Source organism: Apus apus, chromosome 1, assembly GCF_020740795.1.
Source record: "Apus apus isolate bApuApu2 chromosome 1, bApuApu2.pri.cur, whole genome shotgun sequence".
In the NCBI taxonomy this organism is placed as follows: domain Eukaryota; kingdom Metazoa; phylum Chordata; class Aves; order Apodiformes; family Apodidae; genus Apus; species Apus apus.
The window spans coordinates 192,847,363-192,863,048 of NC_067282.1; the positions used below are offsets into that span (position 1 = coordinate 192,847,363).

General features: G+C 40.5%; 1 protein-coding gene across 1 annotated transcript in view; it reads left to right on the forward strand.

Moving 5' to 3' along the window:
• The window catches only part of RELN (reelin), a 288,920-nt gene that overhangs the window by 70,223 nt on the left and 203,011 nt on the right, over nucleotides 1-15,686 (forward strand). The window contains exon 3 of the mRNA XM_051610928.1: nucleotides 11,830-11,965. Within this exon, the coding sequence (XP_051466888.1) occupies nucleotides 11,830-11,965 (136 nt within the window). The remainder of the gene's footprint in view (nucleotides 1-11,829; nucleotides 11,966-15,686) is intronic.

Genomic DNA, 15,686 nt, shown 5'->3' on the forward strand with positions numbered 1-15,686 from the left:
CTGAATACTGCTCTGTTAGTCAGCTTTAGGCTCCCTATTTTTCCAGATCACACTATCCAGCATGATTGGCCCGTATTTGTTGACCAGTTGGAATACTCAGATTTTGAAAGCATATTATTTACAAAACCTATACTCTCAGTTATATACTAGTTTCACTATCAGTAGGGAACATGATCTAGAAGCACTACCTGCATCCATAAATCCATAGATGCCTTCCAAGAAGAGGATCAGTGTCAGAAAAGAAAACATGGACATGTGGAGAAGGGCTGATATTTGTGAGAGCTGATGTTTTAGTGTGAGACAGCAAAGTTACAGCTGGAAGGCCTAGCAAGAAAACATCTCAATTAGCGTACATAGCAGGGATGAGATTCATGTAATTAGGAAACCTGCTCATTTTCTGAACTGCTAATCTGCCTTGAACAAGAAACAATGTAGCTGAGACCTAGAGGTGGACCCAGACTTTCCTTTGATTTCATCCTGTTGCAGAGCTATACTGAAGGGGAGAACATTATTTGTAGGGCTGTGACTCTGAGAGATATTTTTCTTTTTACAGGCTGAGTAGCAGGTCAAAAAGCAGATATGACCTTCATATTTTTAGCCTTCTCTTTATATGTTAATGGGACTGCTACTCTCAAGTGTAAATCTCTTGGCTGTTACTTGGGCTTATTTTATTTTTAAACCTGCAGTAAAATCTTGGAACAGTTATTGTACTACACTCACAGTGCGGGTTGTTTGCTTAGAGACAGGCATTCAGCTTGGTGTTCATTCATGGAACTGAATCAAGCAAGTTTTAAGATGAAATTAAATCATTTAATTCAAAGATCCACAGCAGTAGCAGGAGCACCTGGGATGCTTTGCTTCTACTCACCCTCACCTGTCGCAGCCTGAGGCCCAGATATTTTTTCCCACTTCTGTCCCAGATCCTGAAATGCAGCTCAGACCTCTTACAGGTTAAAACTTGCTGGCTTCTGTCCTCATATTGCCACAGCTCTAGATAAAGCTTTCTGCTTTCCAGCAAAGCCACGGGTCAGCTTGGAGGTCACGTAGCGGCAGCTCCCTGCACCCTGCTTCTGTAGCACACTTAATCTGTGCACGTTGTGGCATTAGCTGATATCACATTAACACTGGCTAGGCTTCTATTACCAATACTGCTTCCTGGTTTAGTTTATTCCCCATAAGTGCATGGGACACTAACCACAGAGTGGGCTGCAGCTTGCCCAGGTCCATGGAGTAGTGTGCCCTGGCTCAGCCTGGCCACTGCGCCCACCTGACAGCAGCTTCACTGGCTGCTCCCAGGACAGTATGTAAGATCCTGTATTGAACATGGAAAGACTGCTGATTAGTCATAACATGCTCTTTTGTGGACAAACACCTCAATCACAGCAGTCTTCATTCCCCAAAGAACTGTCTACGTGGACTGATAGTTTACAAGATTGCTACTGTTCTTGGTAACTTGCTTTTATTTGCCTTTCTTCTATCTGATCTGGAAGTGATCTCGCATATTTGGGATTGATAATGTTTTGTCTAGAAGAAAGTTTCAGGCAAAGGAATTGCAGAATTACTTTCTTCTCTACTTTCTTGTGACTCTCAACTGACTGTATGTGTTATCAGAAGTAAAAGTGCAGTGTTAGATTTTTCTCTGTGGTAGGTATGTCTTAGTATACAGCATATGGCTGAGAGGCATTGTCCCAGATTTTTTCTAATGAGTGTTTTTTTTTTTCTCACTAGACTTAAGAGTAGTAATATGGAAATTAATTAGTAAAATAATTTGCTCTCCCTCTGGGTTTGTTGGCTGTGATTATTCATGCTTATTTTAGTGTATAGAGTTTTGTATTCAAGTTTAGTTTCCTCAAAGTGTTACTGCTGTCCATGTTTGTTAGTTTGTAATGTGTTTTCTGAGGAGTTTTGTTCCTCATGGGTACCATTCTGCTTTCAGTGGGCAGAAACTTGCACTGCCAGGGATGCTGCTCATTTTAGTAACAGCTTACTGAAATGCTCTCAACATTATAGTTTGCTGCTGATTAGTGGGGGAGATGCAGCATGGAGTTGCAGAGTGGGATCATAGCAGTGCTTAAGACAGGAGGCAAGGTAAACTATTGCCTGTTTCACAGGAAAGAGAACAACTGCCAGACTTTGCAGAGATCAAGTTCCAGTTTTCTGTTTTGTCCTGTAATAATAATAATAATAAAGATTTTAAAGATGCATAAAGAATTAGAGGAACAGTTTGGGTGTTTGTAGAAAAGGATTTTTTCTTTTTTTTCCCCAAAAAATACAACAGAAGTCTGCAAGATATTTCTGCTTTGCTACGGAAAGAAAGTGTGAGAAATGTGTAACAAGGAAACGTTTTAATTTTCAAACTCCAGCTTTACAGAGCACCTGAATACCAAACCTACTGTCTCTGTTCCCCCCCTGCACCTCCCTGGTGACAGTGAAGTGGCACTGCATGGTCAGGGTATCACCCTGGGGGGCCAGTGGAGCACTGATGGCTGAAGCTGGTCTCAACCTGCTGTCACAGCCAAGCTGGCTGTCTCCTCTGGTCTCCTTCCATCCCTCATCTTGTGGTTGTTGCACAGCACCTGCCTGAGCCCACACTCACCACCATGAGGATTCTTTAGCCCAGACCTAAAGCCTTGTCACCACTGCCAGCCTGCCAGCCAGAACATCCCTAGTTCAGTTCTCCTACACCACGGAAGCTGTAAACATAATAGATTTGTGGTTACAGAGGAGTCAAATCCAACAGGTTTTATCTTGATACATCAGAACAGCTGGGGAGCATGAAGCCAGTGTACAGGACTGTGCTTCTTGCCACTGCTAACGTGATGCAGGCAGAGATACTGGTGAGTTTTACCCAGTGGTGTGGAATCTCAGCGTAGTTTAAAAAAAAAAAAAGAAAAAAAAAAAAAAGAACTCCTGGAGACTGACAGTTTAATTGAAATTCTTCCATTCAACCCAAAAAACCACTTTTCCTTCCCCACTTCTCCCTTACATCTCCCACCAACTTGTTTGGTGGTTTCTCAGCTCCCTTCATTCCTTTGCAGAGGCAGGGAATGACCGTGGTGCCCATTAAGAAGCTTAACTTACAGTTCTAATTTTTAAATGTATGATTCCTGAGGATTTTTAAACTCTTTCCTGAACTCTCAAAAAGGCAAACCAGTGCTTCTGTGTCACTGGTGTCAAGTGCTGAAAAAATGCAAATATCTTTGCTCCTGAACACAGCATTACGGACACTGTAATCAGTGTTTACAAGTTGCACATGTTGTAGTGCTTGCCATGTTTAGATGTATTAAGATAAAACCATATTCTGTCATTGTTACAGATGGCTTTTCCCTCACAGACACATCTCTCCTGCACATAGTCTTTCCTGAGCAGATAGGAAAGGCTTTTATAAGACACTCCTCCTCCAAAAATGTCCCAGAGGCTGTAGGACTTGCTGTGCCACAGGTCACTTTGGTGTTCCAGCAAGAGGGCATGGGGCTGTAGGAGACCTTACACAGCTCAGCCTACCATGGGCATCGCTGAGGCTGCTGTAAGCTGAGCCATTGGGAAGGGATCAGGAAACCTGGACCACCTCCAGGACTGCTTCTCTGGATAGAAACTGTCTCTTGTCTCCAGTTGTGTGGAGATGTTTCAGATGGCATTGGTGAAGGATGTGCCATAGCTTCTGTACACAACACATGGTTTCAACTTGACTTTCAGATTATCTGAGTTAAGGAATTGGGGAATAGGACAGACTAACTTGTTCGACAGCATCACTCCAAAACAAGCAGAGGTGTCTGCAAATGATAAATACTCTGTCTGGAAAAAGATCTCCGTGGAAGTCCCTCTGGTTTCATTATGTAGTTATCCTTATTGATTGGTTTGACTGACTTAATTTGCTTTGGAGGAAACTATCAATTTTCACACATCAGAGTTTGCCAATAATGTTGAGAGCAGAGGCATGAAGTGTAATTAGGGAAAGTGCAAGTGCAAAGAAGGTTCTAGGTGCTGAGTGCGTCCTTCAGTGACTGTGGCAGTGCTGGCAATGTGGGCAAATGCAAAACATGTCTGTGGGCAAAGGATCAAAACAGAGAAAATTCATTATGAGGCAGACTGATGCCAGAAACCATTAAGTTCATTTAAAATAAATTAAAGAGGGACTTAGGGTTTTGTAGGTAGAGCCTTGAAGCTATTATCCCAATTAGCCATACCAGGCTATAGAGGAGAAACAGGCTATGGGATGTGTCACCAGTGCCAGTGTAGCCAAGGAAGCAGTGTTGTCAGGGTGCAAACCACTCACCTCAGCACAGCTGGAGTCTGGGGTCAAGATTAGTTAAAAAATATTTTTTTTTCTAAGCCACTGCCTTGGAAAGGATACATTTTAGATCTAATCAAGATGTAGGTGTGTTATAGATCAGTGCTGAGCAGTTACATTTTTATTGGAGTGTGCAGTTGTTTTCTAGTTGCTACACAGCAAGGTTTCATGTGATGCTACTTGCACTGGCAAGCAGGGAGGTTTGGTTGGTTCATGGCTGCGTTTAAGTGAGCAAGTCAGCAAGGTTTTGCCAGGTAAGACTGCTGATTTGCAGTTTCACCTCTCCTAAAGTGAATTCCAGGCAATTCCAGGGGCTCCAGTGGTGCCCTGGTGAATTGTCACTGCTGTAAGTAGAAGGATGCGGTTACTGCTGCCCTGAGAATGACTCCAGTGGGAGCAGATGTCTGGGGTGATAACAGGGGGGGTCCTTTGTCACATTTGTCACTGGTACAAAACCAGTCTAGCAGTGTGTCTGATGTTTGGCTCTTGGGACCTATATTAAGGTTTGTGAAGTGGAAAGATTAGAACAATGCAATATTTTTGGGAAGTTGTACAGGAGTTGCTCATCTGATGAAGACAGTCACCAGCCAAATACAGTAACAGTAAAAAAAAACAAACACCACCAACAAAAAAAACCCCAACCAACCACAAAAAAAAAGCAGTAGTGCAAACCAGGGACAGCTGCTTTCCTGCAAGAGAGTAAACTGGACTATGTAGCTAAAATAGACCTTGAAAAGCTAGTACAGAATGAAGGTATCAGTCTAACAAGTTTCTATAAAGACAAATATAAAAGTTGCTATTATAAAACATGCTGGGGTTGTTAGGAAAACATTTAGAATAGATTTGGCTCAAGCCTTTGAAAAGAGTTTTTTTTCTTCTACATTTCAGCAACACAGTGGCTTTATTAGCATTTTCTATTTTTATTACTGCTGGTACCTGTTTACTGTTACTAAATCTACTTGCCTTGGAGCACTTAGTACCGTGTTGCTCTCTGTGGAGCACTTAGACTTCAGCTGTAAATTGTCTTCTCATCCTTTCTGACAATGGCCACCCTACAGCTCAGGGTCTCACCACCCCCATCCCCCTGCCTCACACAGCCATATCACACATTACACAAGGGGCTCATTCAGTGTCTTGGGGAATTATGCAAATTAAAGGGGATATTCCCCTCCCCACGCACCACAATTTCCATATGTGTAACTCCCGTTAGGTATAATGAGACCAGCACTCATAAATCCCTGAGATGAAATTATACCCCTAAGTGGGTTCTAACAAAAGGCTGCTCAAAAGTTTTGATTAGCATTCCCTTAAAAGTAGAATATTAAAAGAGAGATTAAGCAAAAAAATATTCTCTCTTTCTGAGCAAATTCTCATTAATCTGTACATTAGGGGTTCATTCCTGCAAACCTGTGTTTCTAGTGAAGCGTTCACTTCAGTAAACACTCAAAAAATGTGAACATAAAGCACTGTTCTTTTTAGTACATAATTGCCCTAACCTGATCTGCTTCATAACTGGATCTCAAGTTGTGAATGTATTTCAAATGTAGACTTGTAATAAATTGGTGTTTTCAGAACTATGGAGAAAATGCATTTAATACACATTATATGTGTAGCAAAGGATTATAAACCCCTCACTTTTTGTCCCAAGTCTGAGTCACTCCCCTCCAGGAATCAAATTGCTGTAGTCAGGCTCTCGTTGGCTCCTGATCACAAAAGCAGTTATGGATTTTAGTGACAGAATTTCTTAATTTGACATACACTTGTCTGTTCTTTTTCTACTGTTCTTTATCAGCCTACGGATGGTGTTTTTCCCAGTGTGGCATATGCTGAAAGTGTTTATTATTTAATAAGAAAGCAGTAATAATAATAGTGAAATAAACACATGACTTCACAAAGGATAGAGGTAATAATATATTGCTGGGTAGAGGAATGTATCTGTCAGTTGCTGGCCTTTTCTTTCTTCATGCTATTTAATAATTTATCAAACCATCCTGGCCCTTAATTGATCACAAGGGCCACCAAGTGCTTTAGCAGTCTGTTACATTCTATCAAACAAGATGTGTTTTTCCTATGAAACAGAATGAAATCATCCCCCAAAAATCAATCAGCAACAGCATATTTTAGCTGAGTGGGTGCAGTTCACTTAGGGCCAGATTCTGCACCTGGACTCACTTTGAAGGGAACTTGCATGGGTGTTTCAGTTGCTTTTAACTGGCTACTTGCTTGATTAAAAAATGCATACATTCATAGTTGTACGTTTGTGTTCATGTTTTAGAAATTATTGTAACCAGCTCCAGATATTTCTTTACTCCCAACAGTTGTTTTTTATTTCTTAAACATCTATTTGGGTTATAAAACAGGAAGTAACAAAAAAAACCACCAAGCAACAAAACAAAAATTTAAAAAAACCAAACAAACAAACAAAAAACCAAAACAACAAACACCAAACAGAAAGAAACTTTGTTTTCTTCCTACCACTAGTTCTCCACAAAATTTTAAGGCTTACATTTCAGAGTCCTGAAAGGGGTTCTTAACAGTTTAAGGATGTTGCTCAAATATTCTTCCAGTAAATAAAAATAAACCTCTATTTCACTCACTATATCATTCAGGGAAAATGTTTTTCATTTTTACACGTGTTTACAGGTAAGGATGAAAAAGATTCTTTAAACTTCAAAGAGATGTAGGACAAAGGAAGGTGCCTAGCTCTGAAAATGTGGCCTGAAATCTGCAGCTACAGCAGATGTAAAATGCACTGGGTGTCTATATATACTCAGTGAATAGAAGTTTTTTTATTTCTTTGAATTTGGGTCTTGCCAGCTACCTGCCCAACTGTGCTGCAGCCTCTCTTGCTCCCCAAATGCTGGGGAGAGACGTGGCTTTCTCTTTGCAGGAGGACCTTGGTTCTGCAGTGGTCCTGTAGACCTGTAGTACAAGGAATTTACTAAAAAGCCAGGCTCTTTGTACCCACCAAGAAATGTCTCTTGTCCCAACACTCTTGCATTTGACTGGTGCAGTCTTATATGCAACAGGAGAGTGGGGGTACCTCTGTATACAATTAATCTCCAGCTCCTCTCCTCCAGAGAGGATTTATTTCTGGGGAGAAGAGACTCTGGGTATAAGATCTCTGCCAAAGTGGTTGCTTTCAGTGACAATTATAAAAAAAGTAACTACCAGAGTCTCTCCATTTTGAAAAAAAAAATAAAAAAAATCTTCCGTCCCCTCTCTGATGCTTCATGGGAGGAACAAGCTGCAGGCTCTGGTTTGGCTGGAATTCAGCAAGGGAGGTGTATTCCTGCATAGTTGTGTTTGCATCATTCCCTGCTTCCTAACACCAGGCAGAACCGTGCGTTGCCTGTGGGTTTATGGATCACCCTTTGAGATGCTAGAGCCTGGGTGGAGAATGTAGGTCCCCAGCTCATTTTTCCTAAGAGAAAAGACTGTTCCTAGGACTAGGTACTTCATTTTTAACTAATGCAGGATCTAATTTGACAGTGTCTGTTTCTGACTTAAATTTATTATCTAATAATCAGGAATTAGTACTTTCTCAAATGTTGCAGTGGGATTTGGTTACTTACAGCTTTGTTTTTTTGGTATTTCATCAATATTTTATATTTAGTTGTTTGCAGTCACTCATGCATAACTTTGAAGATGAAAGCATGTTGCAGAGAATCAGTTTAGTGGCAACACAACCAAAATGTGGTCATTCATTTTTCACTTTCGTTTAACATTGACCCTCTCCTTTAATATGATATTAAGTTTGTATAGTAAATAGGAAATGGTAGACTACCTACCACCTGGTTCAGTGCTGGGAAGTCTTTTGAGACTTGCCCTCAATGATGGATTTACCAAAGACCTTGACATGCATATGAGCAGCTTGTATTAAAAAGTTCTGGTTTAGGAAACTTTTCTAAGAAGAATACGTAAGGAGGATATACCATGTTTCAATAAGGAATGTTATGTAGTAACCATGTGTAAGTCAGGACTATTAGAGATCCACATTTCTAAGACTTAGAAAGCAGAAAAGTATGAGAATAATATTGTGTTTATCTGCACCATTAGATGCTTGCCAAGCTCTGCCAGTAGAAAAGGTCATCTTTTGGCTTTGAGGGACCCAGCTGGGACAATAGTTCCTGTATTCAGTTTGTCCCTTAAAATCTGCTTCTCCACATACAAGTTCTTTGATTTGCTGGTTATAGATAGTGCATTGAATCGAGCTAAGCACATTTTAAAAAATTTGCACAGTAAAACCAGCTGCTGAGTTAAATTTTAAGTGGGACTGAGCATGTCTAGCTCCTCTCCTAGCAGTGCTATTGGTAGGTACAAAGCATGTCTGGGATTTGAATAGTGGTACTGGGACTCCTAAGGCCTCAGAAATTGTAGGGGAGGGAGAAGCTATAAAGTGCAGATGTTTAAAAAGCATCAGTATCTTAGAATTTTGCCTTAAGATTGTTCAAGACTAACTCTGAATGTAAATAGTTGCACTGGTCTGCAGGACGTGCCAGAAGATGCCCACAGAGCAGTGCTGCCCCGAGCCCAGGGCATTAAAAGAAGGCTCAGTCTTTGAAGCTGTATGAGGTATGTAAAGGATGTAGTTTTGTTCTGAGAGCTGCTATATAATCTTGTATTCAGTTTATTTTTTGTAGCTGAATGTTTTTTCATATCTGTCCTTGGATTTGTTATGGAGCAAACATTCAGTCTGGGAAGCAGCTTATCAGGTTGGCGAGGAAATGGAGGAGAAGGGAGGAGCTGCCTTCCATAGCAAGGGACTGCAAAAAGATTGGAAGTATGAGGGGAAAATACTGTTCCTTATTCTTAATTTAATTATTACTTAGTTTCAATTGCTTTGCTCCATTTTTGGCATTTTTAGGATTTTTATATCACCTTTTCATCATGAAACTTTCAGCTTTAAGCATCAAAAAGCTTTTTTAACAACCACTCTGTTATTCACTGAGGTTTCAGTACTTAATTTTTGTGAAATGCTCTGAAGACTCTGAACTCCAAAAGGGAGTTGATGTATCCAGTAAAGGTCCAGCAGATGCAGAGTGGTTGTTTTTACTGTAAAAATGATCACAATAAGCTATTAATAAAATATAAAGAGAAAATGGTGATAAAAGTATAAATTCAGAGTTTTGAATATTTTCTATGGAGTTCATTGAATTTTTTCTGCAAAAAAAAATAAATTAGTTGTTTTTTCATTGTTTAGAATTTATTCTCGTCACTGCAAAGTTGTTCTTTTTTTAAAACTGTAAATCAAAGGGAAAAGAAATTCTCCACAGATGTTGTATGTGTTTGATGTATTAGACACATTTTTGCAGTCTACTGCCTGAAACCCAGGGAATTCATTAACTCACAAGTTGCTGCCAAGGAGGGAAGCAGTCATATTTCCCAAGCTGGTGAGCCTGTCCCCCAGCTGGGGGATGTGGTAGGGCAGGCTTTGTCCTCCTTTGTATTTGGCTGGCTCTGGAGAAAGGGGGATTTCTTCAAACTGCGTAGCTGTTCCTGTTTCTCCCCAGACAACATCTGTTATTTAATTAACCTGCTAAAGTCTATAGCTGGGTCATTTTCCCATTGTGCAGTCAGAGATGATGACAGACGAGAGCTGATGCTCCACGTCAGTCCCAGAGACCCTGTCTCCATGTGAATGAGGTCACTGGTGTTAATGCCACCCCTCTCAATTAGCCAAGGAAGGCAAATCAAGACTTAAGATGGCAGTACACCATGGCAAGAGATGGCCAAACCTCATCGGCATCTAGAGTCTTGAAATAAATAAGAGTCAGTAAAATACCATCACCCTGGGTTTCCCTACTGCTGCTATTCAGAAAAGGTCCCCAGGGTAGCCTGAGTCTTCTCTGTGGCCATCATGACCCAATGGGCTTTAGCATCAGTGAGGAATTTCAGCTGAAGGTTGTAACTGTGAATGATGGAAGACCTTATGTGTATGCTTCAGCAGAGAACTAATTGAAAAATGTTGAGTGAGAAGGTCATGGTGATTTGTAAAAGATACAAGCTTCACTGCCCTCACCCACTGCTGCCTGTCATGCTGGGGACAGATTACTTGAACTCTTTGTGGCTTCATTTCTCCACCCCAAAACTAAAGCTGATTTGGAATTTAATATAACCTATATGATGCTGACCTGTGATCCTTAGCAGTGCCTGAACAGGACATTGCTTTTGATCCATCAAATGCTAAATGGTGTTCATGTGAGACAACCCCCTCCCAGACCCGTGCTTCTGGCATGGCAGTCCCTCTAGAGGCACCAGCTGGAGCAATGGGTTTGCATCAGAAAGGATTTGTCCCCCTCCTTGGTGGAAACCCTTCCTTTGCAAGATCCTTCCACCTCTGGATCAGTGAGGGGTTAAGATAAATTGTTGATTTCACATTTCAGAAGAATTGCCATTCTGAGAATTGCCACAGTCTGAGAGGCAGAAGTAGGTTTTTTCCCCTCTGTTGTTATTTGAATTGCAACAAGTAAATGTAAGAAATACCAGCCACTACAAACTTTCTGGGATACAGTCACCTAACAGCTAACAGTGATCTTGATGAGCTCAGAGGTACCTGCTACCATTTGCTTTCCTTTTGATCCTGTTAACAACATTTCAGCCCATGTCACTATTTTCTGAACTGAAGGTTCAATATTTGAGGTAACATGGAACAGGGCATTTCCTTCAGATAAGTGCATTCAAAAGAATAGTTTCAACATTTACTGTTCAATGTACTAGGATTAAAGGTGTAGTAATCCACTCAGGTAAGATGGCCTTAGTTTGAGCTAAAGGATGTTAAACAAGCAACCAAGTTTGTACTAATTTGTAGAAAACTACAGAAGGGCTCTGAGGGGGGGAAGAGTGCTGTCTAATACAGGGTATTTTGTTAAAAAATACAGTTCTTTTGCCTAATGATGGACTGTGGTGAATTCCAGGGGGAGGGATTAGTAGATGACATTTACATTCATCCATGTATTAGAGGCTGATTAAAAAAAAAAATCAAAGGAAGGTATACTGGTAAAAGTGCTGAAGGAAGCTGCTCTTTTTTCAGATCAGAAGAAGAGTTCATGAATCCAAAGTTCACCTGCTTTTTTTCCAAATAAATATACCTGTGTACTAAAAGATAACACCTTTCTTTAGATGCTCCATTTTGAGTATTAAAACATAGCATTTTTTCCTTTCGATTTTATTTTCTTTTAGATCTGTAATGGTTGCAAATCAGGTAATGAAATAACATTGATTTACAGTAGCTGCAATCCAGCTCCTTCTTTAAAAATGGAAATGATTCCTCTGATATTGGTGTAATGAAGAATAACAATAGCAAGTACATAGAGCATTGTAGTAAATACAAAGTCAGCCTTGGCTCAAGCAAAGGCGAGCTCTGTTGCTTTCATTGGCATTAATTCTAATTACTCAGTTGCATGCTCGTGGGGTTTTTTTTTAATTCCATGTTGCCATGATGGAACACATGGCAGATCTATTTCTCAGTCTGTTAGCACCTTGTAATGAGACATTAACATGTGTTACTGTTTATCTCCCCCATGTCTTTCTCATAGGAATTATGTCTGACCACCAGTTTGGAAACCAGTTTATGTGCAGTGTGGTTGCATCCCACGTGAGCCACCTCCCGACCACAAACCTCAGCTTTGTTTGGATTGCTCCACCTGCGGGGACGGGCTGCGTCAACTTCATGTACGTATCCATTCGATGCCTGTGAGAAAATAATCACTTTGGAAACAATGAAATGATCTAACCTGCTTGTCCTAGAACCTTACGTTTCAAGGAGTCAAGTCCAGCACAGTGTAAACTTTAATAAGAACTAAAACTATTGAGTTCTTCCTGGCTGAAGAGTTTCTGTGCATATTAGGGCTTTCTATTTCAAAACAGGTGAGAAGGAGGTGGTGTCTGTAATGTAGCATGCCCTTGGAGAAACAATGTACAAGTGTGTCAAGCCTTTCAATAGAAATGGATTCCTCTTAGTTCTTAATCCTGCCGTTGATCCTTTAAGCATAGAGCACATTTGCACTTACCTAATTTTTATCTGTTGCATTAAGACAACACAAAGACACATTATTCAGATTGTAACCATCCCCATGAAATGCAAGTATTCAAGTGTAGTCGTACTTAAGTATTTACTCTTCCTGGTAATAAGCACTGCTAACTTCTGCCTAATTCAGCTAGAATTACAAACCGGAAAAAAACCAAGAAGTCATTCTTACAAATATTTTTATAATTTGTTTCAAAGACCTAAGTTGTCATTTGATGATTTAGTACCATATAAACTGCCAACAAAATACACAGCTTAACATGAATTATTAGAATACCTACTACTATATTTTACCTTGAAGTAATTTCTAGTTATTTATCCTAAAACTTTGGTAGATCATATTTGAGAAGATATACCTGGAGTAGACTTGAAAGTAGAAAATATTTCAAGTTTGACCCATTCATAGAAAAAAAAAAGTCAGACTGCTCCCTAAAAAGGTAAGTGAAAGGTTGCAACATGACAGTATGTCAGGCTTTTTCTGTGCTCCTGTGACTGTACTGTTGGTCAAAACAAATCCTCCTTGGAGTATTATTCCCTTTCTATTTATACTGGCAACCTGCAGGTAAGTGCCCCACATAATCACCTTGTTTTACTGTTTAACATGAAAAAAGTGAGTGACTTTGAGAACATAAATTGCTGCTGATGAGCACAGTACCTGTTGATAGTTTGATCTGTGTCTCGATTGTATAATCCATAACGTGCATTAGCACCTCTTCACAAATGGTGGTGTTTGTAATGCATTAGTAAATAAATCCTGAGCCATGCTGAAGTGCAGAACATACAGAGCAGAAATCTTGCCTGTTGCAATCTGCAGGATGTACCTATGTGTGTCAGCAGTCTGGGGGCAGAGACACCAAAACTGTCTGTCTTTGCTGTCCCTGAAACTGGCAGGGCTGAGTGTTCGGGCCCTGCGCCGAGGAGCCCAGCGGTGCAGCTGCTCCCAGGGTCCCTGTCCTGGGCATCTGTCAGTCTCAGTGGCTTTACTGACTGCCTCACCCCATGGTATAGGCATGCTCCATAGGTGAGGCTTGTTTGTCTTTGAGGATGGCAAAACTATGCAGTTTTTATCAGTTTGGTGTCTCTTAGGACAAATTCAGACCAGAGTGGAAAGGCTCAGCTTCTCCAAAGCTGGTGTTTACTCCAGGACCACTCTTGGCTGCAGGACTTTTGGTGAAATGTGATCATCAGTTGATGGAAATAAAGGGAAGAGAAATATCTTTTACCTTTAATCCTCTTAATCTTTTACCTTTAATCCTCATCATCTTTTGTTCAGCTGCCCACACCTTCTTGCCTCAGCTGTTTTTATCCCTGCCCACCAAATCACAAGGTGCAGTAAACAAAGCTATTTTTTGGGTGCAGTATTAGTCTGCCTGCTTCACCCAATTCTCTGGCTTCAGGATTTCCCGAGAGTTGGCTCTACCTTGTACATCTCCATTTGCTCCTCTGTAGCAAATAATTACCTTAATTAAGTTTTTTTTAACACTTGAGACTACCAGTCTAGCTTAAATGTAATACAAATCAAATTTATTTAAATTTAAGTTTAATAGAAATTGAAAATATTTACAAAGTATAGCTGAATTTATAGGCTGTCAATATTGCAACAGAGATAAGAGCTTCCTATAGTGTTATAAATATGTCTGTAATTCAAATCAGCTCATTAGTCTTTGACCTCTCTGGTGACAGATAATGAGGTTACTAATTAGCACCTGCTTTGTTGGTGCAATTTGTGCAATGTAGATACCTCTCCATGGACACTTCTCAGGATGAACTGGACAAAGGTCACCAGGCAGATCTCCAGCATGACATTGCACAGCTAGTTCATACTATTGACCTGCTCATGTTTCCACTGGGAACACGGACATGGCACAGGGAAGTCATGACCCAATAGATGTAATGGGCAAAATTCCCTTTCACTTCACCCGTGTCTTTCAGTGGGCTCTTCCAGAACTCAGTCCTGAAAAAGACTGAACCCATAGGAAACAAGCTTTGTGTGGTCATGCTGCTCAGTCCATCCTCCCCTGTAACTCTTGTACCCATTGACAACAAAAAAAAAAACCACAAACAAAACTCAACAAAGGGTTTGGGGTGTCAAGATGCAAAGTTTCATAACATCCATAACCATCAGCATCCATCTAGAGCATTTATACCAGTAAATTTGGGCATTCCCAGCAACAGTCCTGCCTGCTGCAACATGAGTTGTCTGTAAACTGCCAGACATTTTCCTGGAATAAATCTGGCAGTTTCTAGCTACCAGCCCACTATGCATTTCCCAGGCATGACTAAGGAGGATGGCTCCTGGCCATATTTAGTTTACTAGCACAGCCAGCCATGGACACCCAAAGAATTGCTGCTGCTACTCTGGGAAAGGAGGATAGTGAATCTTTGATCCTCTAGGATGAGGGAAACTGAAAATGCTGTGGGGAGGAATGTGGGGGTCTGTCCCATAGGGGACTCCTGCAAGGACCTAAGGGCTTATTCCTGGGAATGGGAGATACAGTGATGAAGCAAACTGGGATTCATACCTCGTACAGCAGCTTGCCAGTACAGCACTCAGTTTCTTTCCTTCCCTACTGGAAGATGCCTCATCTCTACAATTTGAGGTAATCCAGTTATTGATGTTGCACACAGTGCTGTGTCACTCCCGAATCTGAATCCAATTTTGTCGGATAGAGCCATGAATCCTTGCTCAGCATTTTGATGAGCAAGCTGCCTCCTCATTTTCACTGGGGCAAGGGATGGTCCAGAGCTATGTGTTCTTCTGGCGAAGGCTTGTTCTCTTTATTTATTTTTTTTCAAGTACCTTATTATGGCAAATAAGTATTTAGAAGCACCATTTTATAAAATACAAATATCCTTCTAACATGGGTGTCCTTGTAATACATCTCAGTGTAGCCCACCAGTATTTTTTCACCATAGATGTGTCAAGTTGGACTGAGAAAATAAATGGGTCTATAAATGCTGTTTAGCAACAAAAAAATAGCAGATCCTCTTTTACACTAATGTGTTCTTTCTCTGATGGTGTGCAATTATTTAAAACATTATCTTCATAATCCTTCAGCTAGGTTCCACTGTTAGTGATGTCTGCTCTAAGCTCACACTAACCTAGTTAAAGCTCAGCCTGTCTGGTGGAGGATAATGGCTGTTAAGCAGGGTGGCACACTGGGTTATGGCTAAGGTTGTTAAGCCTGTTTTTTTATTGTTGGCTTAACTTACTAGTGTGTGAAAGTGATAAAGCTGACCTAAATTACAAAAGCATATTGTGTTTTGACTGTCAGCACAGTTTATTGCAGAAGTTGCAGCTATAGAGTAGGTTGTTATAGAAATTTCTTTGAAAAATAAATATTTTTCTTATATAATAATTTTTAC